Here is a 27,711-nt window from a genome sequence, read left to right on the forward strand (position 1 = left end):
ACAGGATCAAAAATATACACATTTAACAGCACTGAAATTCAAATAACAGCGATATAATATGATGTCAGCATAAAAGTAATGAAATATCTTGTAAGCACGCAATTAGAACACTCAGATAACATTGCTATGATGCTAATGCTTTTCTGCAATACAGCTTACCATATAGCTGAGGGGCCAAGTGCAGACATATAGATGAGGACAAGATGGGTGGTAGAGTCAGTTGGGATAAATAGATGGATGACTACACTAAAGGTAACTTCTTTGTACAGTTAAACAAGATATAAGGAACTGATCTAAACAAGTTACAGTGTGTGTAGCAAGCTAGTCCAGGTGCAGAATGGATGTATAGTCAGTCAGTTACCCTATGTATTAAAGGCTTGGGAGATGAGCCAGGCTTTTACCTGCTTCCTGAAGTAGAGGTACTCTCAAGTTATACATAGCCCCTCTGGGAGTAAATTTCAGAGCTTGGGGCTACTCCTGAGAAGGTTCACTGGCAGGTATCACATTGTACAATTTCTTTTTATTAGAAAAGTATTATTATGTAACTGAGATTATTTGCAATACTACATTTCTGTATGTTGTGGAAATTCTGAAGGACATGAAATTGACATTAGATCTCCAAGATCAATAATTTCCAAGAAGCGAATTTAGGCCCAGGTCCCTCTCTTCCAAATTAAGCACTAAGGGCATCAAGACCATTGGGTTGCCCTTGATCCCTTCCTTCTTTCACAAAACTCTGCAACAGGGTGGACACCCTGGAGGGTGTGAATGACATGAGGAAGGACCTAGCGAAGCTGGAGGAATGGACCAATATTTGGCAACTAAGGTTTAATCCCAAAAAATGCAGGGTCATGCACTTGGGTTGCAAAAATCCGAGGGAACGGTACAGTATAGGGGGTGAAATGCTTCAGTGTGCAAGGAAGAGCGCCCCCCAGCAGACTATGAGTTGGCGCCCCCCCCCCCCCCAATCTCCTTTCTCTCTTCTCCCACCCTGCCCCTGTCCAGCGATTCTCCGCCCCATCCCCCGCCATACCGCGCCTCCCTTAGTACTTTAAATCTTTAATTTACCTCCGCTCCAGCAGCCACGTCATTTGAAAGCCCTGCCCTGTCTCTAGCCTTCCTTCCCTTCGTGAGTTCGTTCCCTCAGAGTCCCGCCCTCGAGGAAATGACGTCAGAAGGCGGGACTGCGGAACGAACTCACGAAGGGAAGGAAGGCTAGAGACAGGGCAGGGCTTTCAAATGACGTGGCTGCTGGAACGGAGGTAAATTAAAGATTTAAAACACCAAGGGCGGCGCGGTATGGCGGCGCCCTTGAAGGCAGGCGCCCCCCTGCAGTGCTTACCCCGCTTACCGGGTTTGACCGGCCGTGCTGCCCAGTTTTACCCACCCATAGTGATGGCCCTGAACGATACTACAGCTTCCTAGGAAGAATGGCAGAAGACTTGATAGCAAATCATGCATAAGAGCTGTCTGAGTTCTGAATTGACCTGGGTTGAGAAAACTTTGATAATCGTAACTAGTTGAGGACTGAAAAGGTAATTCTCCATCAAACAGAATTCCAAACAGTACCTCAAATCTATAAATAGTGTGTAAAATAACAAATGTATTTTTCAGCAAAAACTTGGCTCCAGATGGGAGCAGATTCAGAAGGAATCTGTCTTTACAAATAAGATGGTGGGTGCTTGTAACAGCCTTCCAGTAGAAATGGTAGAGGCAAAATCAGCACCAGAATTTGAAAACATGGAATAAGCATAGAGGAACTTTAGCATGACAGTATAGATAAAGCCAGAGATCGAAATGAGTCTACAGTATCCAACAGATGACAAACCGTCACAGTAGCTACATCTTGTGGTCTGTTTATCTGATATAACATTCTATGTTTCTATATTCTTTTTGATGTGAAACTTGCTGACCAGTGTTTTAATTATAAACCTTTCTCCACAACATAACAGGCTGTGGCTTTGGGGGATAAGGAAATTAAATCAAAAGCAGAGTCTGATAAATAATTTGCTACAGCAGACAAAAATGAAAATGAAGAATTGTATACATGTTTGCCTTCAGAACCATTAGCATTTCTTTCTAACTTTTCAAGCCACCAAATTCCAGCTCTGGCTATAGATTCTGGAAAGTAAGGTTACTTAACCGTAAACATGGGTTCTCTGAGGACAACAGAGTATATAGACCTGACACGTGGGTGACATCACTAACAGACCCCAAGGTGGAAAATTTGTGGTAACAAGCTCTCTATACATAGAGTTTTCTAGAACAGTGAACAGTGCATTTGTATGGTTCCCAAATCCATACTATCCTGTGGGGCCACTTCAGTTTTTTTACAAAGTTTTAGATTAGTAATGTGGAGGGGCATAATCGAACGGGGGCGCCCATCTCTAAGGACGGCACCGCGAAAGGGCCGGGAAACCCGCATTATCGGAACAAGATGGGCGTCCATCTTTTCAATAATACGGTCGGGGACGGCCAAATCTCAACATTTGGGTCGACCTTAGAGATGGTCGACCTAAATGTTGAGATAGCTGACCTTAGAGATGGGTGACCTCGGTTTTCGCCGATAATGGAAACTAAAGACGTCTATCTCAAAAACGGCCAAATCCAAGCCCTTTGGTCATGGGAGGAGCCAGCATTTGTAGTGCACTGGTCCCCCTCACATGCCAGGACACCAACCAGGCACCCTAGGGGGCCCTGCAGTGGACTTCAGAAATTGCTCCCAGGTGCATAGCTCCCTTACCTTCGGTGCTGAACCCCCCAACCCCCCCCAACCCCACAACTGTACACCGCTACCATAGCCCTAACGGGTGAAGGGGGGGCACCTAGACGTGGGTATAGTGGGTTTCTGGTGGGTTTTGGAGGGCTCACATTTACCACCATAAGTGTAACAGGTGGGGGGGGGGGGGTGGGCCTGGGTCCGCCTGCCTGAAGTGCACTGCACCCACTAAAACTGCTCTAGGGACCTGTATACTGCTGCGATTGACCTGAGTATGGCATTTGAGGCTGGCAAAAAAGTATTTTTAAACTTGTTTTTTATGGTGGGAGGGGGTTAGTAACCACTGGGGAAGGGGAGGTCATCCCCGATTCCCTCCGGTGGTCATCTGGTCAGTTCAGGCACCTTTTTGAGTCTTGGTCGCAAGAAAAAATGAACCAAGTAAAGTCGGCCAAGTGCTCGTCAGGGACACCCTTCTTTTTTCCATTATCGGCCAAGGACGGCCATCTCTTAATCACGCCCCAGTCCCGCCTTCACTACCCTGCCAACATGCCCCCGTGAACTTTGGCCGTCCCCGCGACGGAAAGCAGTTGCGGATGGCAAAAATCGCCTTTCAATTATGCCGATTTGGGCGGCCTTGCGAGAAGGACGCCCATCTCCCGATTTGTGTCGAAAGATGGGCGTCCTTCTCTTTCGAAAATAAGCATGATAGTAACATAGTAGATGACGGCAGATAAACTCATTGTATATGGTATGAAGTGATACATCATATGCATACCTGGTCTTACCATTTTAGGGCATAGACCGTAGAAGTCTGCCTGGCACTGGCCGTGTTCTAAAATTTCTGAAATTGTTGTCAAAGTGCCTGAATAGCTCCACTGCAGCCCATCCAAATCTATTCAGTCTCCATCAGGGCACAGACCGTAGAAGTCTGCCCAGCACTGGCTTTCCTACTTAATCTCCGCTAAGCTTCTTCGGTCCGATTCTTCTAATCAGGATTCCTGTGTGTTTGTCCCACGCATTTTTTAATTCCGTTACCATTTTCATCTCTACCAGCTCCTGCGGGAGGGCATTCCAGGTATCTATCACCCTCTCTGTGAAAAAGTACTTCCTGACATTATTCCTGAGTCGGCCCCCTTTCAACCATGCCCTCTGAGGTTGAAGTCAACTCCCAGGAAATGGGTTTTGTTAGGCCTATAGAACCCTTGTTACAGGTAAGTAGCAACTGTGGAAAGAGTGCTAATATGTAACAATAATCCTATTTTTCTTGGTACAGTCCATTTTATTTTGCTCTTTTTTTTTTCTTAAAAAGGCAACCTGAAATTTAATAAAGGAGGGATGAATTGGATTCTAAACCTCAAAGAGCTTCCTCAGAACAGACTGACCAAATCTACTACTGTGTTGGGAATCCCTTCCAAAACAATAATGCAAAATCCCAGCGTCTTCCCTCTTTCTGCCCCTTCCCAGCATTTTCCCTCTTTCTCCTGCCTTTCATTCAGCATTTCTCCATCTGACAGCTAAGGTCTCCCCCAGTTTCTCCCCAGAAGTGCAGCCATCCATCTCGCAGTTTTGCAAATCTACAATACATAAGAATCTAAGCCCATTGCCCCATTTTCAGCGGTGCCCAATCCAGGTCGGGATCTCAAAGAATAGACAGATTCCATGCCAGGTATAAGCAGCGGATTCCCCCAAGTTTACCTAGAACAGTGGTCAACACTCTATCAGTTCACAGTTTCTATCATTTTCTTATAAAAAGTACTGGGATTTTTTTTTTTTGGAGGTCCGGTTTCCTGAAAATAGTAATCTGATGTTTGACTCATATGAGATGGTGAAATTCATTCTTACCTTGTAATTACCTGATTCCTGCTAGATCAGTCCAGACTGATAGGCCATATCATCCTACCAGCAAATGTGATATCACCAGTATAAGCAGTGGTGTAGCCTGGTACCTGCCAGCATACTAATGGCAAAGCTGATGAATAAAGTATATTAACAACAGTAACAAATAAGTACCATAACTGGTACCCTCCAGAGGAGAACCCTCCCCCTGTAATGTGATTTAAAAACACTAATTGCAAGGCAAGGGTAGAAGAGAACCCCTCAAGAGCGACAGTCTTCCAGGGTAGAACCTGTACTAGTCTAGCAAGAATCAAGGAAAGGAAATTAGCAGGTAAGAACAAAGTTCAACTTCCTTACCATCCTGCTAGACAAGTCCAGTATGACAAGATTACCAAGTTTTACCTTGCTGGGTGAGAGGAAGGTAAGCCTTCTCCAAATTCTCCCTATCAAAAGCACCATTATCTCTGGTTCAGACATCAATCCTGTACTGTTTAATAAAGGAATACAACAAGAACCAAATGGAAGTTCAACAAATATCTTCCAGGTTCATGCCTCGGACCTCTGCTCAGGAGGTTGCCTAAAATGTTGTAAAATGTACCTTAGGAGCTCCATAGGATGGCTCTCCTATTCAGAAGATAAGCTAATTCAATCATTCCCTTGATCCATCGTGCCAGGGATGATTTCAAAGTTGCATAACTTTTGTGTGGTCTGCTGAACTCCATGACTATAGGTGGTGAATAAAGATCCAAGGAGGATGACCTCAAGTTACTGACATTGCCAAGACTCTTGCCACTGTAACACAGAAAATGACAGAAGATAAAGACCATATGGCCTATCTAGTCTGCTCATCTACACCAACTGCTCAACTCTACAATCCCTTTCTTTCCCTTAGTGATCCTCTGTGTTTGACCCTTGAATTCAGATACAGTCCTTGTCTACAACATCTCCACTGAGAGGCTGTTCCATGAATCCACCACAATTTCAGGAAAGAAACATTTCCTTAGATTTATCCCAATCTATCCCCTTCCACCCTTATCCTATGACCTCTCATTCCAGAGCTTCCTTTCTACTGAAAGAGGCCCATCTCTCACCTTTCTTCCAGTCTTATTGGCTATACTCTTTCACATCTATTTGCGACCATTGTGTGCACTGTTACAGACTTTGGAAGTGTCTTATAGAGAATATGCCGGTGGTATTCAGGTTTTTTTTCCCCCTCTGACAAAGTTTGATCCTGATGGAAATTCCAATTTAAAAAAATGTTTTAAATGCTGTTTACGATTCATCTGAGGTTATGCCCTCTAATGTATCGCTACTTGGAGTGAAAATTAAGATGTCTTTACAAGTTAAAAAAAAAAAACCCTGGGAGTGCTATTGGATTACTTGTTTTCTTTTCAGGTTCAAGTACAGGCAAAGGTATGTAGTAAAGAAGCAGCCTAATGGTTAGTGAAGCAGGCTTTGATTCTGGTAACCTGGGTTCAATTCCTACTACAGTTCCTTGTGACCTTCGGCAAGTCACTTAACCCTCCATTGCCCCGGATGCAAAAACTTAGATTGTGAGTCCTCTTGGGACAGAAAAAGTACCTGCATGTAATGTGTACAGTGCTGCATAAGTCTAGTAGCACTATAGAAATGATTAGTAGTAGTAAGATGCAAATTGAAACTATTGAGTAGTCCAAGTTATGATTTTTGGAAGTTTGGACTACCATATCATCTACTTGGGGTTACCTAATTCTTGAGTATGGTCATTCCAAGTACCGCAAAACTCTGTGGGGAGATTATTGTTTGGATTGTGCAGGACAGAGCATGTGACAGTCCATCTTAAACATTTGAAATGGTTGCCTATTAAGTTTGACCTTTTGTATAAGCTGTTATTGCTTACACGCCATGCATTTTATCAAGACTCATCTTTTTATTTGAAGCAAGCTGTGACATTTATTTTTTTTATTTTTGTTACATTTGTACCCCGCACTTTCCCACTCATGGCAGGCTCAATGCGGCTTACATAGGGCAATGGAGGGTTAAGTGACTTGCCCAGAGTCACAAGGAGCTGCCTTGTGCCTGAAGTGGGAATTGAACTCAGTTCCTCAGTTCCCCAGGACCAAAGTCATGGTATGTGCCGACGTGTGTGTTGCAGTCGCAGGACCAGCACAACCTTGTAGTACCTGTCTTAAAACACTTTCATTTGGATTTAACTAGAACTGGTGCGTTTTCTGTTATAGCACCAGTAGAGTGGAATAAGCTGGTTTTGCATTTAAAGGTTGAATCCCGGCTTATTTATTTTAAGAGGACTATAAGGGATTATTTATTTTGTTTGGCATTTTTGTACCTTCCTGATTTTGTTCAATGAACTTATGAGACTTTGCTGCTGCATATGGTTATTTCACTGTTTGAATTTGCCTTTGTTTGTGATTTTATTATATATATTTTTTGTATTTTCTGCCTTGGATAAAGGCAGTATATAAATATTCTATTCCATGGTATACATATTGAGATCTTTAAGTCTGTCTCCATATGCTTTAGAACAAAAAACACTGACCGTTTTAGTAGCCTCCCCCTCTGGATGGACTCCATCCTGTATATATCATTTTGAAGGTGTGGTCTCTAAAACTGCACATAGTACTCGAAAGGCCCTATTTACTAAGGTGCGTTAGCGTTTTTAACGTGCCTACAATTAACATGTGCACTGTGTAGGTGCCTATAGGGATATTGTAGAAGCGTACACGGTTAACGCATGTACATGGTTAATGCGCGTTAAAAACACTAATGCACCTATATATATATATATATTGTCATCCATGTACTCCATGTAACACCAATTGTTTCTTTTATTCTGGAATGGCGAATGCCATAACGGAATATTGTAAGCCACATTGAGCCTGCAAATAGGTGGGAAAATGTGAGGTACAAATACAATAATAATAATAATAATAATATGGCTTAGCAAACAGGGCCAATATTAGGTCTCACAACAGACTTACTTATATAGAGGTACTAGCACCTCATTCCTGTTAGTCATTCTTCTTTCTACGCACCCAAGCATCCTTCTGGCTTTTCACTATTACGTTTTCTACCTGCACGACTACCTTAAGGTAATCAGATCCTGCTTTTCTTTTGTGTATAGAAAAGTCCTGGATCTGATTGATCATATCACTGGTTTATCAATTTAAAAGGTGATTTATTTTGGTGCAAATGTCTGTGGAGCATGGTAGCATGTTGTTCTATCCCTTTCCAGGTGAGACTGCTGCTAAAAAAAAAAAAAATGGTACCAAGAATGGCAGTGGACCGTGAGAAACAAGATATATTTAGGGTAATCAGATCGTAAGCCTTGACAAGCCCATCCAGAGTTAAGTCTGCTTGGGGAAAGTGAAAGAAATACAACTTTCTAACCAGTTTGAAGGAATGTGCTTGGCTATGGCAAAAAAGAATTTAAGAATACTTGAGGAAACTGAGTTTCAAAGAAGTGCAGGATAGCCAGAGATAACAACTGAGTTTGTGATATTGTATCAAGTACTAATTTGGGAAGACTAGGTTTGATTGAATGAAAAGATAAAACTGAGTGGATGGAACCACCGGCCAGTAGCAGTTTCCCACTATACTGATGTTTCAGCATAGTTATTATGTGAACTGTGATATTTGCTATGAATTTGATAAGGGAATGCAATGTGCTGTGATGGTTCCCTTTACTTGTCTCATGGTGCAGTGAGTAACATAGTAACATAGTAAATGACGGCACATAAAGACCTGCCCAACAAGATAAACTCATTTTACAATGTATGCGATACTTTATATGTATACCCGAGTTTGATTTGTTTCCTTGTCATTTTCAGGGCGCAGACTATAGAAGTCTGCCCAGCACTGTTCCTGTACTAAAAGTTCAGAGGCTAACATCGAAGCCCCATAAAATTTACACTCCATCCCATCCCTATCTATTCAGTCACAATCAGGGCATAGACCGTAGAAGTCTGCCCAGCACCGGTTTTGCTTCCCATTACCGGCGTCACCACCCAATCTCCGCTAAGATTCCGTGGATCCATTCCTTCTAAACAAGATTCTTTTGTGTTTATTATTATTATTACATTTGTATCCCACATTATCCCACCTTTTTGCAGGCTCAATGTGGCTTACAATTCATTGTGGATACTGGAAATAGAAAAGAATGTACATTTGGTTTTACAGCGAGTTTTGGGTACATGATGGTGAAATACATAATATTGGAAATAGAAAAGAGTATATATTTGTTTTAGCAGAAGTTTATCCTACGCATGTTTGAATTCCATTACCGTTTTCATCTCCACCACCTCCCGTGGGAGGACATTCCACGTATCCACCACCCTCTCCGTGAAAAAATACAGAGTAAAGTTAAGAGTCTGAGCATATTCAATATACACACATTTGTATTCAAGCATGACTGATTAATAATATTGATAAGTTGAGGTTGTTGTCAGTATGTATTATATTGTACCCTATGCAGATTATTATAATACAAATATGATATAACATCAATCCCTTGCAATTAGCTTGTAGCAAAGTGGAGGAGTGGCCTAGTGGTTAGGGTGGTGGACTTTGGTCCTGAGGAACTGAGTTCGGTTCCCGGCACAGGCAGCTCCTTGTGACTCTGGGCAAGTCACTTAACCCTCCATTGCCTGCCGCATTGAGCCTGCCATGAGTGGGAAAGCGCGGGGTACAAATGTAACAAAAAAAAAAAAAATAGTAGCCTAACTGTTGGTCTCTGCTGCCCCCTGCTGGTAGTGGTAGGAGCAGCAGTAAATTGTACAGGTAAATGCTCACCACCCCAATTGTTAAAACCTGTGCATCGCCTGGTTCTGATGCATAAGCATAAGACCTGATCCACTTCCTGATCAGTCCCCACTTTTCCTTCTATCCCGCCAAACCTAAGCTGTTTTTTTTCCACACCTGATATCATCAGGTGACACTCGACATACACACTGTAACAATCCTCAGGCACAGCACGGTGAAAAACACCAAATGAAATGATGTGGCCACCATGATGTGACTAAACTCTTGCCAGCTACAATGGATAAGACAGTCAAACCTCCATCCCTCTAGGAAGCTGCCTAGCAGCCAGGCATGTCATAGTGAGGCACCTCCAGCATTTTCCAATCACTGCACACTCCTTAGAAGGTCTCCTTGCCTGGTTCAGGTCGATCATAAAGGTGGAGAGCCCTAGGGACACAGACTCCCGGCTGTGTATACGGGTGTAGATGCCATCAATGGTCCCAATCTCGGCTTCCGTGGCAGGTACGTAGCTCCCGATCAAAGCCATGAACACGATGAGGCCTACCTGTGAACAGTAAAAGGACAGGGGAGATTCAGGGCACATAGCCACTACAGAGACAAAACCTCAAAACTAGTTAAACCGTTACAGTTTTACAGTTCTGCACTGAAGCAAGATTTTATGTGGACAATACATTCAGAAAGTGGGGGCAAGTAAAACTTTAATCTGAATACTGGATCAAGGGACTGAGTGATACTTGAGGTTATCAATAGAAATCAAACAAAATAAAACATGGAAAAGAAAATAAGATGATACCTTTTTTATTGGACATAACTTAATACATTTCTTGATTAGCTTTCGAAGGTTGGCCTTCTTCGTCAGATTGGAAATAAGCAAATGTGTTAGTTGATGGGAAGCTTGCCAGGTGCCCTTGGCCTGGATTGGCCGCTGTCGTGGACATGATGCTGGGCTCGATGGACCCTTGGTCTTTTCCCAGTATGGCATTACTTATGTACTTATATATAAGTGAAGCATCAAAGCATTTCAATGACAGTCTAGCAAGGTGGGGGTGGGTAGGAGGTATGCATGATAAAACACTTTAGATGTTGTTAATTATCCGTCATGTCCTTCAAGTCATAATAGGACAGCATATGATTGGGTGAACATCATCAGCAAATTGCCCAGCCAATCACAGGGCTGCTCCCCATGTCAGTTCCAGACAGCACAGAAGTTGGTGGTATTCCCCTTCCTAGGGGTTGTTGTGAACCATTTTTATTGATTTGTTACATTTGTATCCCACATTTTCCCACCTATTTGCAGGCTCAATGTGGCTTACATAGTACCTTGGTGGCGGACGCCACTTCCGGTATGAGAAATAGAGTGGTAATTGATTCAAAGTACATGAGTTATAGAGTGAATTAAGAGGAGAATTTAAGTGTCCTGGTTAGGTAGCAAGTTTCGTTGTGTTGCATGATTCGGGTGTATAGGTTGGATCGTTATGGCATGCCTTCTTGAATAAATTGGTCTTTAGTGATTTCCGAAAGATTGTTATGTCATGTATTGATTTCAGGCCGTTTGGTAATGCATTCCATAGTTGTCTGCTTATATAGGAGAAGCTGGTTGTATATGTTGATTTATATTTTAGTCCTTTGCAGCTTAGGTAGTGGAGGTTTAGGTATGTGCGTGCTGAAGTTTTTGTGTTTCTGGTTGGTAGATCTACTAAGTCTGCCATGTAGGTTGGAGTCTCGCCGTGGAAAATTTTGTGGAGCAGGGTGCAGATTTTGAATGCAATCCGTTCTTTGATTGGGAGCCAGTGTAGTTTTTCACATAGGGGTTTAGCGCTTTAATATTTCGTATATGTAATGTAATATTCTAAAAAGTTGTTGTAAACAAGTTCAAGAGCATTCCCGTGCGGGCTTTGTAGATGAAAAAAGCAACTTACTGCCCCCAATAGAAGAGGTTTTTCCCAGTCTGGAAGTGCAGCCTGTAGTAAGGCAATTAACTGTTCTCAAAATGTTTTCTCTGTGAGACTACCTGAAGGTAGTCCTAATTTCTGTTCGGTTTAATAAAAGCTCTCAAATTGCATTTAAAATGCATTCTGTTGATTTCCCACACATTTGTTCACAGGCAGTTACTAGGTTTTGCCTTGGGTCTCAGAATGCTTAATGGTTAATTTATTTATATTCTACTTGAATTCCATTTGTCTGATGATTAGCCTGGCTTGGAGGCCCTTGTCTGCTACTGAGAGAGTAAGGTTCAAGGTACTGCCTTTTCAATTAAAAGAAAAAAAAGAATAAATCTTTCACTTGATCTCTACACCTCTTGTTCTCTACTCCCCTACTATCTGCTGGAAACAAAGAAAGACTGGAAAGGGGTCTCCATGGGTCCAATGACATCAGTTGTTCTCTGTCTTAGTCTGCTGGTAGTGAAGCATAAACCCAACTGGACTAAACTGGTCTGGCGGGATGAAAAGGAATGTAATTCTGTGTAAATGATTAAATTAAAAAAAAAAAAAAAAGGAAAAGGAATACTGTACAACAAAGCGCTAAATCCATTCTCTTCCATGATCATGGAACACACTGCCAAAAGTAGTAAAAACTACGCTCGGCCACCTAAATTTCCGGAAAGCACTAAAAACAAACCTGTTCAGACAGGCTTACCCCACCGACCCAACATAAAAAACCTGGTTACCTGCGACATAACGTAACCAAAGACCGTAATGGACACATCCTAACTCTTCCTCTCTAAGTTCCCCTAATGTATTTACCATACATGAACCTTAGTCTACCACAATATCACCTTGTATTTGTTCATCCTGGAACTGGCTAACACCGTTACGGAACTATGTAAGCCACATTGAGCCTGCAAATAGGTGGGAAAATGTGGGATACAAATGTAATAAATAAATCACTGTTAACCAAGGAATAGGGTAAGGGTAATAGGATTTGATATACTGCCTTTCTGTAGGACAACCAAAGTGATTTACATTAATTATATGCAGGTACTTTCTCTGTCCCTAGGGGGCTCACAATCTAAGTATTGTACCTGGGGCAATGGAGGGTTAAGTGATTTGCCCAAAGTCACATGGAGTTGCAGTGGGAATTGAACCCAGCTTCCCAGGTTATCAGCCCACTAGACTACTCTGCCACAAGTAGTCTAGTGGGCTGATAACTCTTGTTTACTCTTTCCAAAATACTAGGACTAGAGGGCATGCAATGAAGCTACAAAGTAGTAAATTTAAAACAAACTGGAGAAAATGTTTCTTCACTCAATGTGTAATTAAACTCTGGAATTCGTTGCCGGAGAATGCAGTAAAAGCAGTTAGCTTAGCGGGGTTTAAAAAAAGGTTTGGATGGCTTCCTAAAGGAAGTGTTCCTAGACCATTATTAAGTAGAGGAGTGTGGTAGCCGTGTTAGTCCACTCTTAAGGTTATCAATAGAAATCAAACAAAAACTAACAGCTTCATACAAGACACCACAGACTTTCTGAATAAATTGAAAAATATCAAGCAACTACCACCTAACACCCTTCTGGTCATGATGGATGTAGAATCACTATACAGCAACATTCCACATGCGGATGGCATAGCTGCATGTGGAAGACTCCTAAAAAAATCCACACTGGACCATCAATACTCTCCAGAAACTATTACAAAATTAATCAAATTCATTTTAACTCACAACTACTTCCACTTTAACAATGATATCTATCTGCAAATAATGGGCACTGCGATGGGCACCAGGACAGCACCCCAATATGCCAACCTTTTTATGGCTGAGCTGGAAGAGACATTTCTGAATACACACCAGACCAAACCTCTAAAATACTACCGGTACATCGATGACATCTTTATGATTTGGACGGAGGGTGAAGAAACACTGAAACAATTTTATTCTGCATTCAATACATACCATCCTACAATCAGATTCAAAATTGACTACTCCCCAGAAAAAGTCAATTTTTTGGACACCACGGTCTCAATCAGTGATGGCTGTATACAAACATCTGTATACAAGAAACCCACAGACAGATGTAGCTATCTCCACAACTCCAGCTTCCATCCTTCACATACAAAAAGATCCATCATTTACAGCCAAGCCACAAGATACCACCGTATCTGCTCTGACCCAGGGGACAGAGACAGACACCTTAAAACCCTGACTGAATCCTTCAAACAGAAGGGCTACAACCCCAAAATAATCTCCAAGAATATTGCCTCCTCCCTCAAAACACCCAGGGAGAATCTGCTACAGTACAAAAAGAAAAAATCCACAGACAGAATCCCGCTTGTAGTGACATACAATCCAGAGCTGGAAAAACTGAGGAAAATCATAAGAGATCTACAACCTATACTCCAGGAGGATGAATTACTGAAAGAGATATTCCCATCCCCACCAGTACTGGCCTTCCGACAGCCACCCAATTTAAAACACAAGCTAATCAGAAGTAAACTTCCTTCACAGACTGAAAAGGAACAGAAGGGCACACTTCCCTGTAATTTATCCAGTTGCAAACTATGCCAAAATATTTCACAGGACCCCAAAGTCACCCACAAAGGAAAGACATTCAACATAAAGGGATCTTTCACTTGCTCATCTTCCAATGTGGTATATATCATTCAGTGTAAAAAATGTAATGAAGGATGCTATATTGGAGAAACAGGCCAGATGCTTAAGACAAGATTCAATTTACATAGACATCATATAAACAATGCTGGTGCCAGCAGGGTTCCCACGCCTGTTGGGCAACATTTTACAAGACCAGGACACTGCACCAGTGACTTCACAGTGAGAATCCTCAAAGGTAACTTTAAAACCATACAAGAACGTAAGACCTTTGAAGTCAGAATGATTGAATATTTTAACACCCAACAGAAAGGACTTAACAAGGACCTGGGGTTCCTAGCCCATTATAAACCATAAAGCTGTATGTCTCTGTTGATCACCCTCCCCTCACCTGTCCACACCCACCCTGTTAGAATACCAATGATATACTTTGATGTCCCCATGCATACTTCCTACCCACCCCCATCCTCCCACCCTGTCAGACTGTCATAGCAATGCTTGAATGTTTTTCACTTATATACACTGTCAGCTAGCACATTTGCTTATTTCCGATCTGACGAAGAAGGGCAACCTTCGAAAGCTAATCAAGAAATGTATTAAGTTATGTCCAATAAAAAAGGTATCATCTTATTTTGTTTGATTTCTATTGATAGACCATTATTAAAATGGATTTGGGGAAAATGCACTGCTTATTTCTAGGATAAGCAGCACAAAATGTATTGTACTTTTTGGGATCTTGCCAGGTACTTGTGACCTGGATTGGCCAGTTGGAAACAGGAAGCTGGGCTTGATGGACCTTCGGTCTGTCCCAGTATGACAATACTTATGTACTTATGTATTGATACTCTACCTGCTTCAGGTACACACTCTTTCCACACGAGTTTGGCCCTGTCAGTATCTTTATCCTGCCGGTCTCCTCACTGGTCTCCACAGGGTTAGGGACAAAGGTTCTCGCACACAGCTCCATGAGTGGGTGCCTAGGGAGAGAAGTCTGATCTGTGAGAAGTCTCCTGACAGCACTGTCTCTCACCCTCTGTATAACAAGGCTGATGCAGCCTAGCTCCCATCTCTTTGTTTTTTCTTTCTCCTCCATTGTTACACCACTTTCTAATTGCAAAGTGGTGTACAGCAATCACTTATACAGTAACAAAGTGAAATTTGAAAGACATTTGTATTAAGTTCAATGTTAAACACATACTCCATGAAATATAAAAGGACTTAAATACAAAACAACTTGCGCATCTAATTTTTCTACAAAAGCATACAACTGTGGAACACATTACCAAAAGCCTTGAAAACGACGTACGACCACCTAAACTTCCGGAAATCACTAAAAACCAACCTGGTTAAAAAGGCATACCCTACCGATCCAACTTAAATGCCTAATCTCTGCAACACAACCAAACTAAAGCACGTAATGGACATAACAACTCTTCCGTTGTACGATTCCATAGTGTGGCTGTGCCACATGAACTTTATCTTACCACAACATCACCCTGTATTTGTTCACACCGGAGCCTGCAAAGGCTTCTCTGGTACTACGTAAGCCACATTGAGCCTACAAATAGGTGGGAAAATGTGGGATACAAATGTAACAAATAAATAAATAAAAGATTTATAATTACATAGTAACATAGTAAATGACGGCAGATAAAGACTTGTACGGTCCATCTAGTCTGCCCAACAAGATAAACTAATTTTACATGGTATGTTACTTTATATGTATACCCGAGTTTGATTTGTCCTTGCCTTTCTCAAGGCACAGACCATAGAGGTCTGCCCAGCACTGTTCTTGTACTAACTTCTGAAGCTAACGTCAAAGCCCCTTAAAATTTACACTCCAGCCCGTCCCTATCTATTTAGTCACGATCAGGGCGTAGACCGTAGAAGTCTTCCCAGCTCCTGCTTTGTTTACCCAATTACCGGTGTCGCCACCCAATCTCTGCTAAGATTCCATGGAACCATTCCTTCTAAACTGGATTCCATTGTGTTTATCCCACGCATGTTTGAATTCCATTACCGTTTTCATCTCCACCACATCCCGCGGGAGGGCATAATGGCTAATATTCAAAATCAATTATGTGGCTGGCAGTGGGTGACTTTGGTTTGCAATACCGGAACAAAGAATGGATACATTTTCACTGTATATCTCTGTATATGGCTAAAATTTATTCACACAGGTGGAAGAGGGGTTATGGCATTCCAAGGACAGGGATACAAATTATACAGAAAGCAGTGAAATTCAATCACTCTCTGCGTAACTTGTATGTTCAAGTCTGACCGATCAAATAGCAGGTACAACTTTAAATATATAACTCATACATTTAAAGTTCTCAGGAACTGTAGGAGGAGCTAAAATCATTAGTGAGGGCTATAGCTTTTTCTGAAGTACCGTCTGCCTACGGAAAAGGAGAGGAAAGGCAAGGAAAGGCTACATTATACAGAGAACTTCACTAAGTGGCTCAAAACCGGGTGTCAACAAGAAAATTTTAGATACTGTAATGATAGGCTACATCTTTCTGTGACAGGAAAAAGGATCCTTAGTGAGAAGTTCAGACAACGTATTTTTAGGCATTTAAATCAGAGGAAGGGGTTGCCACATGCAAGCAGATGAGTTCAGGATGTCACCCCAGGCAAAAGCATAAGCATGAGGTTAGTGGGGAAAAATAACAAAATAACCCATGGTATCTCATACTGCATCAATGTAGGAAGATATGCAAAATGCTGTGCAGAAAATGAGAGAGCCAGTTTTCAGGAAACCCACAATGAACATGCATGACACAGAGTAGCATACAATGAAGACAGTGCATGCAAATGTACCTCATGCATATTCATTGAAGATATCCAGAAAAACCCATCTGGCTGGGAGTAACTGAGAAGTGGATTGAGGAACCCACTAGGAGTTGCTGTTGTACAACTACCTGAGTTGGCGAAAGCCTACACGGTACTATGTAAGCCACATTGAGCCTGCAAATAGGTGGGGAAATGTGGGATACTACTACTACTTATCATTTCTAAAGCGCTACTAGACGTACGCAGTGCTGTACACTTGAGCATGAAGGGACAGTCCCTGCTCAACAGAGCTTACAATCTAATTAGGACAGACAGACAGAACAAACAAGAGATAAGGGAATTACTAAGGTGGGGATGATAAAAAAAGGGTTTTGAACAAGTGAATAAGGGTTAGGAGTTAAAAGCAGCATCAAAAAGGTGGGCTTTTACTTTGATTTGAAGACAGCCAGAGATGGAGCTTGACATACGTACCGGCTCAGGAAGTCTATTCTAGGCATATGGTGCAGCAAGATAAAAGGAACGGAGTCTGGAGTTAGCAGTGGAGGAGAAGGGTGCAGATAAGAGAGATTTACCCAGTGAACGGAGTTCCCGGGGAGGAATGTAGGGAGAGATGAGAGTGGAGAGGTACTGAGGAGCTGCAGAGTGAATGCACTTATAGGTCAATAAGAGGAGTTTGAACTGTATGCGGAAATGGATAGGAAGCCAGTGAAGTGACTTGAGGAGAGGGCTAATATGAGCATAACGACACTGGCGGAATATTAGTCGTGCAGCAGAATTTTGAACAGTTTGAAGAGGAGAGCGATGGCTAAGTGGGAGACTTGTGAGAAGCAAGTTGCAATAGTCTAAGCGAGAGGTGCTAACAGCGTGGATGAGGGTTCTGGTAATGTGCTCAGAAAGGAAAGGGAGAATTTTGCTGATATTATAGAGAAAGAAACGACAGGTTTTAGCAGTCTGTTGAATATGTGCAGAGAAGAAGAGGGAGTCGTCGAAGATTACCCCAAGGTTAAGAGCTGATGAGACAGGAAGGATGAGATTGTTATCCACAGAAATAGAGAATGGGGGAGGAGGAGAGGTTGGTTTAGGGGGAAAGATGAGAAGCTCAGTCTTGGTCATGTTTAGTTTCAGATGGCGCTGAGACATCCAGGCAGCAATGTCAGACAGGCAGGCTGATACTTTGGCCTGGATACAAATGAAACAAAATAAAATAGGTGGAGAAGATCCCTTCCATGCATATGTGTCCTGGTTCAATCAGGACACATATCTTCTGTTGCACAATTCCCAATGTGGTTGTACCATATTAGCTTTATCTAACTATTTAACCACAACATCACTTACATCACTTTGTATTTGTCTACACTGGAGTCTGCAAATGCCTCTCCGGAACTATGTAAGCCATATTGAGCCTACTAATGAGTGGAAAAATGTGGGATACAAATGTAACAAACAAATATAGCAAAAATAGTCTTACTAATTTCTACTGGGATAGGTGACCCTTAATTCCCAGTTCAGTTTTTATCTTTGCCTAGTCAGTTTCCTTCCATTTTTTTGTACTTCTGGCTCCATGTCGAGCCTTTTTCATGAAATAAACTTGTGTTTGCTTTATCCTCATCTCCCATGAGACTTCTTGGAAGAGTTCTGTTGGCTACACTACTCTCTTTTTTTTTGTCTACTGTTCTTAGTGTCTCACTTTCTTCTACTTCGATTGTCGATCTTTTAGCCTTCATTGTCAGCCAATCATGGATATCTTCTTCTATTTTATATCCCCACCCAACTTATTTTAGTCCAGTCGTTGCCAAGACAATCATCAGTCAAAATTCCTACACCGAGATTCAAACACCCTGAAAATATAGGTACTAAATCCAGCCACTAGGTGTTGCTGTTGTACAATGACTATAAATACCACATTTCCAGGAATTGTGAACACTGATTCTATACCATTCTCAGCCTCGGTTAATTTGAGGAGCAGAAAATCTAAGTCGAGAATCAGACCAAGGTATTTCTGCATAACACTGCACAGAACTGACCGCAAGCCACTAGACTGGAACTAACTGCCACATGTACTTTTATGTTTAGTTTTTAGGGCTTTTCGTCTAGGTGGACAACCTGATTAAACAAGAACAGTGTTTTCTGTGCTCTTCTCAATGCTGTTTGTTGCAACTTCCATCTCTAAAACTGGTGAGACTAGCATCCAGGGGCGTATCTGGACTCCGGCGGTAGGGGGGGCCAGAGCCAGAGGGAGGGGGCACATTTTAGCGCCCCCCCCCGCCCCCCCCGCCGCCGCCGAGCCCCCACCGCCACCAATAACTTAGTCTCTCCACCCCCCTCCCGCCGCCAACCCTCCCCCGCTGCCGTTCTTACTTTTGCTGGCGGGGGACCCCAACCCCCGCCAGCCGAGGTCTGCTTCCACCTGCCGCTGCCTTCAAAACTTCTTCTTCAGCCGGCGGGGGACCCCAAACCCCCGCCAGCCGCCCCGCGCTGTTTAAAATTCATCTTCGGCCTCCGTGGCCGTGCTGCTGGGATAGGCGGCGCTGTTGAAATCCACTTCGGAGTCTGACGTCGTTGTACGTTGTACGTGCTGCGACGTCAGACTCCGAAGTGGATTTCAACAGCGCCGCCTATCCCAGCAGCACGGCCACGGAGGCCGAAGATGAATTTTAAACAGCGCGGGGCGGCTGGCGGGGGTTTGGGGTCCCCCGCCGGCTGAAGAAGAAGTTTTGAAGGCAGCGGCAGGTGGAAGCAGACCTCGGCTGGCGGGGGTTGGGGTCCCCCGCCAGCAAAAGTAAGAACGGCAGCGGGGGAGGGTTGATGGCGGTAGGGGGGGCCAGGGCAAAATCTGCGGGGGCCCAGGCCCCTGAGGCCCCACGCAGATACGCCCCTGCTAGCATCTACTAGGAACAGAGCTTTTGTTGTGTGGGATCATCATTATAGAATTCGTTGCCCACCAGGGCCGCCGAGAGCCGGAGCCCGGGATAAGGCCGCCCCCCCACCCACCCGAGGTCACCGGGCCCCCCTCCACCCGCTATCGGGCCGGGCCCTCGGAACTAACCTTAAGCCTCCTTTCACTTCGCAGCAAGCAGCGGCAGGGCAGACCTCTCCTCCTTCCTTCCGTGCCACGCCCTTGCGGACGTTACGTCAGGCGTGGGCGGGACATGGAAGGAAGGAGTGGCCTGACCTGCTGCTGCTTGCTGCAAAGTGAAAGGAGGCTTAAGGTTAGTTCTGGGAGTGACGGAGGGCAGGGCCATGCGGCGACAGAGGGCGGGCCAGGCAGCGGCGGCACCGGGCCCCCCTGGAGGCCCGGGCCCTTTGTCCCCCCTGTCCCCCCCTCTCGGCGGCCCTGTTGCCCACTACTATTTTATTTCTTTGTTACATTTGTATCCCACATTTTCCCACCTTCTTGCAGGCTCAATGTGGCTTACATAGTACCGTAACGGCGTTCGCCAAGTCCGGTAGAGAAACAAATACATAGTGATGTTGTGGTCGATTAAGATTCAGGCACAATGGGGATCGAAGAGAGGAGAGGTTATATAGTGTCCATTACGAGCTTTGGTTTTGCAGTGTTGCAGAGTGTAGGCATTTACGTTGGGTTGGTAGGGTATGCCTTTTTGAACAGGTTGTTTTTTTAGTGATTTCCTGAAGTTTAGATGGTCGTAGGTTGTTTTCACAGCTTTTCGCAGTGAGTTCATAGTTGTGTGCTTATGTAGGAGAAGCTGGATGCGTAGGTTGCTTTGTATTTGAGTCCTTTGCAGTTTGGGTAGTGGAGGTTTAGGTATGTTCGTGATGATCTGGTTGTGTTTCTGGTTGGTAGATTTATGAGGTCTGTCATGTAGCCTGGGACTTCGCCATAGATAATTTTGTGGACAAAGGTGCAGATTTTGAAGGTAATATGTTCTTTGATTGGGAGCCAATGAAGTTTTTCTCGGAGGGGTTTGGCATTGAGGGTTCCTCAATCCATTAGTGGTTCACCTAGTTACTTGGGGTTTCGTACGATCTTGAAAACTTGGATTTTAAAGAATGCTTTTAATGATTTATAGGCTTTTTATTTGATTGTATGAAGAGTTGGATGGATATTTGTATACAAAATGTAATATAATATGTATCTTATATGTTGTTTTCTTTTCATTATAAACCATTTTAAATCTTAGGGGGTCCTTTAAGCCACTGTAGCGCCTTTAGCTCATGGTAGAAATCATCTGGCGGGTAAATGCCAAGATGCCCATTATATTCCTATGGGCGTCTTGGCTTTATCGCCAGCTGATGTCTACTGTGAGCTAAAAATGCTAGCCCCCCCTTAATGTATATCAAATCAACAAATCAATAAAATAGGCCTAGGTTATATCTATAATATCTTGCATTCTATTTTGTCAGTTGTAGGAGAACGAACATAGTAGAAGACGGCAGATAAAGATCTGTATGGTCCATCTGGTCTGCCCAACAAGATAAACTCATAGTGTGGTACAATGAGATACTACATACTTGATCTTGATTTATCCTTGCCATTTTTGGGGCACAGACCATAGAAGTCTGCCTGGCACTGGCCTTGTTCTCCAGTTACTGAAGCTGAATCTGTCTAGGAAGGGGGAAAAGAATGGATCTCTGCTATAGTACTGGTGGCCCTTGTTTGAATATAGACTAAGTAGTTATTTATTAGGATTTATTTACCGCCTTTTTGAAGGAATTCACTCAAGGTGGTGTACAATAAGAATAAATCAAATATGAGCAATAGACAATTACAGCAGTAAAAATATTCAAACAACAATGCAAAGTATGGCCTAGTATACTACTTACAATGTCAACATAACATTTTAATTGATAGTGTAGGATTTAAGCAAAGATGGAACATATAGTTATTAGTGGCAGGTTCAGACAGGAGTGCATGATTTGTAAAAATATATGTAGCTAGGAGCATAAGATGTTTCGACAATTCAGAATACTACTGAGGGTTTGTAACTTTTCAGAAAGTCTGTGACTGGGGGCCCATGAGTTTTAGAGACGTCTATAACTATTGCAAGCTGCAATTTTTACAGAAGTCTGTGATGCCTTCTAGCTCTGATCAAACACGTCCCGCCACAGACTAGTGGGGACCTGAAGAGCCTGCTCACACCTTCCGTCCCTGATCCTGATGCCTCTGTGCTGGGAGTAACTTGGTCTGCTGTAGCTGTTCTCCCGGGCTGTGACTGCTAGCGCCAGCAACACATCCAGCTGTGCCACATACTCTGTCACCTCCCCTAGCACCTGTGACTTCTCCAGTACCTTGGTCTGCAACTGGTGCATAATCAGGGCCTCATGGTCTACAGGGAAAGACATACATGGATAAAAAGAACCATTAGTAAGAAACATATGCACAGAACACACAATGGCTGCCTGATATATACACTACTTTTGTTGCTCATGCATCAGGGGAAATGAAGCCAAGTATCCTTTCATTCTTTGGCAAATAAAATTAAACTTCTGTACAGGTTGCCTCTATTACATATGAAAATTGCTCACACTAAATTATCAAAAAGGTGATCCTATCTCAACAAGCCAGAGTGAAGAGGCATAAAGACACATCGCTCTATCTAATAAAAAAAAATGTAGGAAAATGGGGCCTCAGTGAGTGCCACAGCCGACGTCCTGCTTGAAAGCAATTCTACAAGTCAGTTACAAACGGCTATTCAATCATAGGCTCTCCTCAAAAAAACTGCCGAGCAGTGAAGAGACTGGAGTGTACTCAGGGAATTGAAGACACTTTAATGACCTCCCCCGAAGAAGAAGAAGTGAAACGGGTCCCCGTTGGGACAGTTATAAATTAAGGTAAGTCTCCTTTAGACACTCCTATGCTTGCCGGCTTAGTCGGGGTCAGGATAAATAAGTATGAAGATTCCCATACCCCTATTTTTGTTCAATCTCAATGATGATCACCATGGATGTTTATGTCAACATTACCAGCCAGTTCGATTTGTGCAGATATAATAAGTGTTGAAGGAATTTAGAAGACTATTGAATATTTAAAATTTCTATAAAAGAAGTTATAAAAAGAAAAAATAAAGTTTTCACGGCTCTATATTTAAATACAATTTGGAGGTTTTTTGAGGAAAGCCTATGATTGAATAGCCATTTGTAGGCGACTTGTACAAGTGCTTTCGAGCAGGACGTCGGCTATGGCACTCACTGAGGCCCCCTTGTTCCTCCATTTTTTGATTAGATAGAGCGATGTGTCTTTATGCCTCTTCATCTGGCTTGTTGGGATAGGATCAACTTTTTGATAATTTAGTGTGAACTATTTATTAGGGATCCCTTTCTTCAATTAAGATTTTGATATCGCTGAATGAAAATTGCTGCCTTTCAAAAGACGTTTTATTTATCTGTTCACTCATCTGCCTATCCAGCTACTCATTTCTGGTATCTACTCAATCTTTCTGGGGAACTATTCAGACCTTACCTCTAATTTCACAGTGCAAGTCTCCTAGCATGGCATCCAGTTCCTTGGTCCGGCTACTTCGATAATGCAACCGCTCCTCTGACAGGAACTGATGACAAACCCCCCAAAAATAATAATAATAAAAAAATACAGAAACAATTACATTCACATACACAACTGCCAACTCATCCAATTCCATCTAAGGATATTTTAGTGCAGTTCTCGATTTCTGACAATGCTCTCTTGATGCATTATGCGGCCTGCAACACTAGAATGGCTAGAATCAGGAACTGCAAATACCACTTTGCTCTATAATGTAAGTTCAAAATTAGGACTAGTCTAAAATGCTCATACATAATATTCACCTGCATCCACTCTAATCATTGTTACAAATAACCTTATGATTTCCCTAAATGCGACCTTAAAATATGCAAGGGGCACTCAGATCCAAGACAAGCAATCCATAGCTTCAGTCTTCTTTTGTAATAATCATGGTCCCAGAGTTCACATCTTTTTTTATTAATATTTTAAATTGCATTTTAAAATGTTAATGGTAAGATTGTTTATCATATATTGAGGGGATGCTAAAAAACGAATCCTTTGGCTCTTAAGGTGACAGTGAGGGGATGCTGAAGGGTGCCACGTGGATCCTAAGCTCTTAAAGTAAGACTGAGGGGAATGCTGAAGGAATCCCATGTGATGAATGATTCCAAGTGAGTACCACCGATTTGGGTCATGATTATGTCTTGCTCTAAGCGGAAGAACCTTGCACAGGTCAAAGCCACTGTAAGCTTGGTACAGTTTCAGAAGGGACATGCAAAATGGAAACAGCATGCAGCAGAATTAAAGGGGTTCACCATGAAGTCCAGCCCATCTATCTCAAAGTCGCCCTTCTCCACCATGGAGGGTAGGCGTGGGATGGACAGCAGGAATCCAATCTAGGACAGAAACACAATACATTAAAAGTGGCGTCATCCCAAACAAAGACCTTGAATCTATAAAGCAAGCTGTCGTTCCTTTCTCTATAATATCACCAAAATTTGTCCTTTCCTATCTGAGCACACTATCAAAACCCTCATCCACACTCTTATCACCTCTCGCTTAGACTATTGCAACTTGATTCTCACAGGTCTCCCACTTAGCCATCTCTCTCCTCTTCAATCTGTTCAAAATTCTGCTGCATGAGTTATATTCCGCCAGTGTCGCTATGCTCATATTAGCCCTCTCCTCAAATCACTTCATTGGCTCCCTATCTGTTTCTGCATACAGTTCAAATTCCTCTTATTGACTTATAAGTGCATTCACTCTGCAGCCTCAGCACCTCTCCACTCTCATCTCTCCCTACACTCCTCCCCAGGAACTCCGTTCACTGGGCAAATCTGCACGCTTCTCCTCCACCGCTAACTCCAGACTCCATTCCTTTTATCTTGTTGCACCATATGCCTGGAATAGACTTCCTGAGCCGGTACGTCAAGCTCCATCTCTGGCCGTCTTCAAATCTAGGCTAAAAGCCCACCTTTTTATGCTGCTTTTAACTCCTAACCCTTACTCACTTGTTCAGTACCCTTATTTTATCATCCCCACCTTAGTAATTCCCTTATCTCTTATTTGGCCTGTTTGTCTGTCCTAATTAGATTGTAAGCTGTCGAGCAGGGACTGTCTCTTCATGTTCAAGTGTACAGCTCTGTGTACGTCTAGTAGCGCTATATAAATGATAAGTAGTAGTAAGCTGGGCTGTACATGGGAAATCATATCTCACCCACATATCCCTGCCTCTCTGTACTTGTAGTTCAACTTTCATTAGAGAAATAGGAACTCTAGTCCTTACATATAATGAAGTAAAAGCGGGCCTGGCCAGCCTACCCTTTACAATCCAGGGTCGTTTACCGTGTCCCACTGCTAATAAATAATCCAACCATGTGTGTCTGTGTGTGTAGGTCCTTAGTTTGGGAAGGTGAAGGATAAGGCTACCCTCTCCCACCCCCATCTCATTTATCATCCCACGCCCATCTCACTCACTAGTGGGATGTAAATCACACAGCAGGATGGGATGCAGCTGTCCAGGATCTCCAGCTCCTTGCGGGCCACATCAGTCAGGAAGTCTGAGAGGCCCATCAGTTTCCGTTTCTCTGCAAGACAACGGGGAAGATAGCAGAACAGGGCCACCAGGCAGTTAAGCCACATCTGTTTTTTTTTCCTTCCCTGTTGGTCTTGTGGACATGTAATTTCTGTTTTGCTTAGAAAAAGTGGAAACTGCAACTTCAATAGATGGAACTGGAGGGTAAAACTAGGACTGAATCAACTTGTCCTTGATGAATTGGAAATTGTTGATGTTCCCTGTGAATGTAGTGGTTGTGGAAACGAATGATGTACGCAAAATTTCTAGTGCACAAATCCATCCCGCATGAAGACTAAGTCCTAGTTTTTCGGATATCACTGGCGAGTTCTGGTATTACCTGCAGTACTGATCAGGAACTACAAATTAGCACTGGGATGGTAAAGAGACTCCCACCAGAAAATGGGACTTTTCGGGTGTGGTCATCCTGCAATTGGCCTATGTGGAAAGCAACCGCGGGCAGAAGAAAGAGCACCATTAACGAGATGTACGCATGCATGTTACTGTCCGCACGATGCATTGGTTGGTTTGGCCTGTGAGTTAGCTCGTGTGGTAGTAATTTTCACACAGCATATGGTAATTAGGCTATAGCTTTCTGTTTATTGCTGTACTGGGAAGAGGCAACAGCAGTGGCAACAGAGGTGGAGAATGTCAAGTGGTATGGGCTAGGAAGGATTAGCCCCCCCACCCCCTCCCAGCCTCTTATTTCAGTTGAGGAAGGGGTGCATAAGCTTGGTGCTTATGGGCGTCAAATCTAACCGAAGTTCTTACTTTCATCAATGGCTGGATCCACATTGGGTTTCACAATAAAGCGGTTCTCTGACAGGCTTTCCTCAAAATCTACCTACAGGTGAGGAAATACAGAGCATAAGAGAGTGATAAGGCACACACAAGTGCAGCCGCCTGACACACACATGGATCCACATGCGAGTAAGCCTTTAATGGAAGAAGCAACTAACTTGCTAGTCATATACACATGGACTAACACTGGCTGCATTTACAGTAGCAGGACTTGATTATCCACTCCTATCCTAGTTGAAATCATATCCATGCACCTGTCTGATAGTGTGTGCAATTTCTTTAAGTGTGAGTCCTCTTATTTTCTTTATAATATTGGTAATTTCTGTGTCCCTAGTGGGCTCACAGTCTAAGATTTTGTACTGGGGCAATGGAGGGTTATGTGACTTGCCCAGGGATCACAAGGAGCCACAGTGGGAATCAAAACCAGTCCTCCAGATTCTCTGCCCACTGTGCTAACCAGTAGGCTACTGCTCCACTCCGCCACCAAAACAGTTTCACTGGGGTATCAATTCTTCAAGTGGGTCTAGGAGCTATACAGATCAGTCCAGAAAGCAGCTGAATGGAATGCTCATCACCATCTGCTGGAGACAGAGAATACAGAAAAGCAAATGGCTGCCCTACAAGAGGGCAGAGCACATAGTTCTTACTTCTCTGTCTCTTACTTTCTGACTGAAGGGCATAACTCATTTGCTCTGGACTGGTATGGTGGAGGACAATGCTGCACAGTGAAGAGAATGAGTGCTGCTAATTCTGCATGAGGCCAACTTTTAGCTGGCTACATTTGAGAAATGTTAAACCAGGCAACTTTGATTGTTAATTTTATCTGGATATTCAGCCTGAATCTCCTTGGGCTGAATTTCCAGTGTAAAATTAACTGGACAAACTCTGGTTAACTTTAGGCCTCTTATTTGGATGGCCTCAGTTACCCCAACAACAATTATGCTAGCCAGTCAGCACCAAAGATCAGCACTAACCAGCCAATGTGCAGCTGCACCCTGGGAATACCCTCAGTGCCAACTTTTTTTGGGCTGGATCAATTTAGTACAGGAAACCCATTGCCCAGACATAATTTATCCCCTAAGCAAGGGAGGGGGAATTTTAACCATTGCTGGCAATATCTTTTGAACATGGATCTCTGTGTGACTTTAGCCAGAGAGTTTTGTGGCTGGGACAGCCGTAGCAGTGGATACACACCACTTTGCTGATGAGACTGGCGATGTAGTGGAGGTCATCAGTGAAAACCCGAGAGATCCTGGCAAAGAGTTCGATGGACTGTGGCAGGGAGCGGCAAGTGTCCCGGATACACAGGGAACTGTACACTGTCTGCAAAGAGTGGAGGACAGAAAGAGAGAGAAAAAAAAAGAGCAGCCAACACATGTTAGAACTAAGGCACCAATGATCTTCAGGACACACTTTTGCTGATGAAAAAGACGCTTATAAAAGCAGTTCTGCATTCCTCTCCCCGTGGCATCACTATTCTATACAGACAGATAGCAATCACTTTCAAAACTAACTGAAGGAAGTATTTTTTTCACTTAACACAGTTTTTGCCAAAAGACATGACGAAAGCAGTTACCATAGCTGGGTTTAAAAATAGTTTAGGCAAGTTTCACTTAACCCTTCATTGCCCCACCGCATTGAGCCTGCCATGAGTGGGAAAGCGCGGGGTACAAATGTAACAAAAAAAACAACAACAACCAATATACCAGTGGTTCCCAAACCTGATCCTGGAGGCACCCCAGCCAG

The 27,711-nt window shown here is 43.1% G+C and overlaps 1 protein-coding gene across 1 annotated transcript in view; it reads right to left on the reverse strand.

The window, feature by feature from the left end:
- Nucleotides 1-27,711, reverse strand: part of MSH5 (mutS homolog 5) — an 88,934-nt gene that overhangs the window by 20,606 nt on the left and 40,617 nt on the right. Inside the window, exons 12-19 of the mRNA XM_030194736.1 lie at nucleotides 27,160-27,288; nucleotides 25,936-26,008; nucleotides 25,068-25,177; nucleotides 23,906-23,986; nucleotides 23,070-23,157; nucleotides 21,750-21,936; nucleotides 14,706-14,832; nucleotides 9,708-9,857 (exon numbers count right to left, since the gene is read on the reverse strand). Coding sequence (XP_030050596.1) covers nucleotides 9,708-9,857; nucleotides 14,706-14,832; nucleotides 21,750-21,936; nucleotides 23,070-23,157; nucleotides 23,906-23,986; nucleotides 25,068-25,177; nucleotides 25,936-26,008; nucleotides 27,160-27,288 — 945 coding nt within the window. The remainder of the gene's footprint in view (nucleotides 1-9,707; nucleotides 9,858-14,705; nucleotides 14,833-21,749; nucleotides 21,937-23,069; nucleotides 23,158-23,905; nucleotides 23,987-25,067; nucleotides 25,178-25,935; nucleotides 26,009-27,159; nucleotides 27,289-27,711) is intronic.

This window comes from Microcaecilia unicolor, chromosome 3 (assembly GCF_901765095.1).
Source record: "Microcaecilia unicolor chromosome 3, aMicUni1.1, whole genome shotgun sequence".
In the NCBI taxonomy this organism is placed as follows: Eukaryota; Metazoa; Chordata; class Amphibia; order Gymnophiona; family Siphonopidae; genus Microcaecilia; species Microcaecilia unicolor.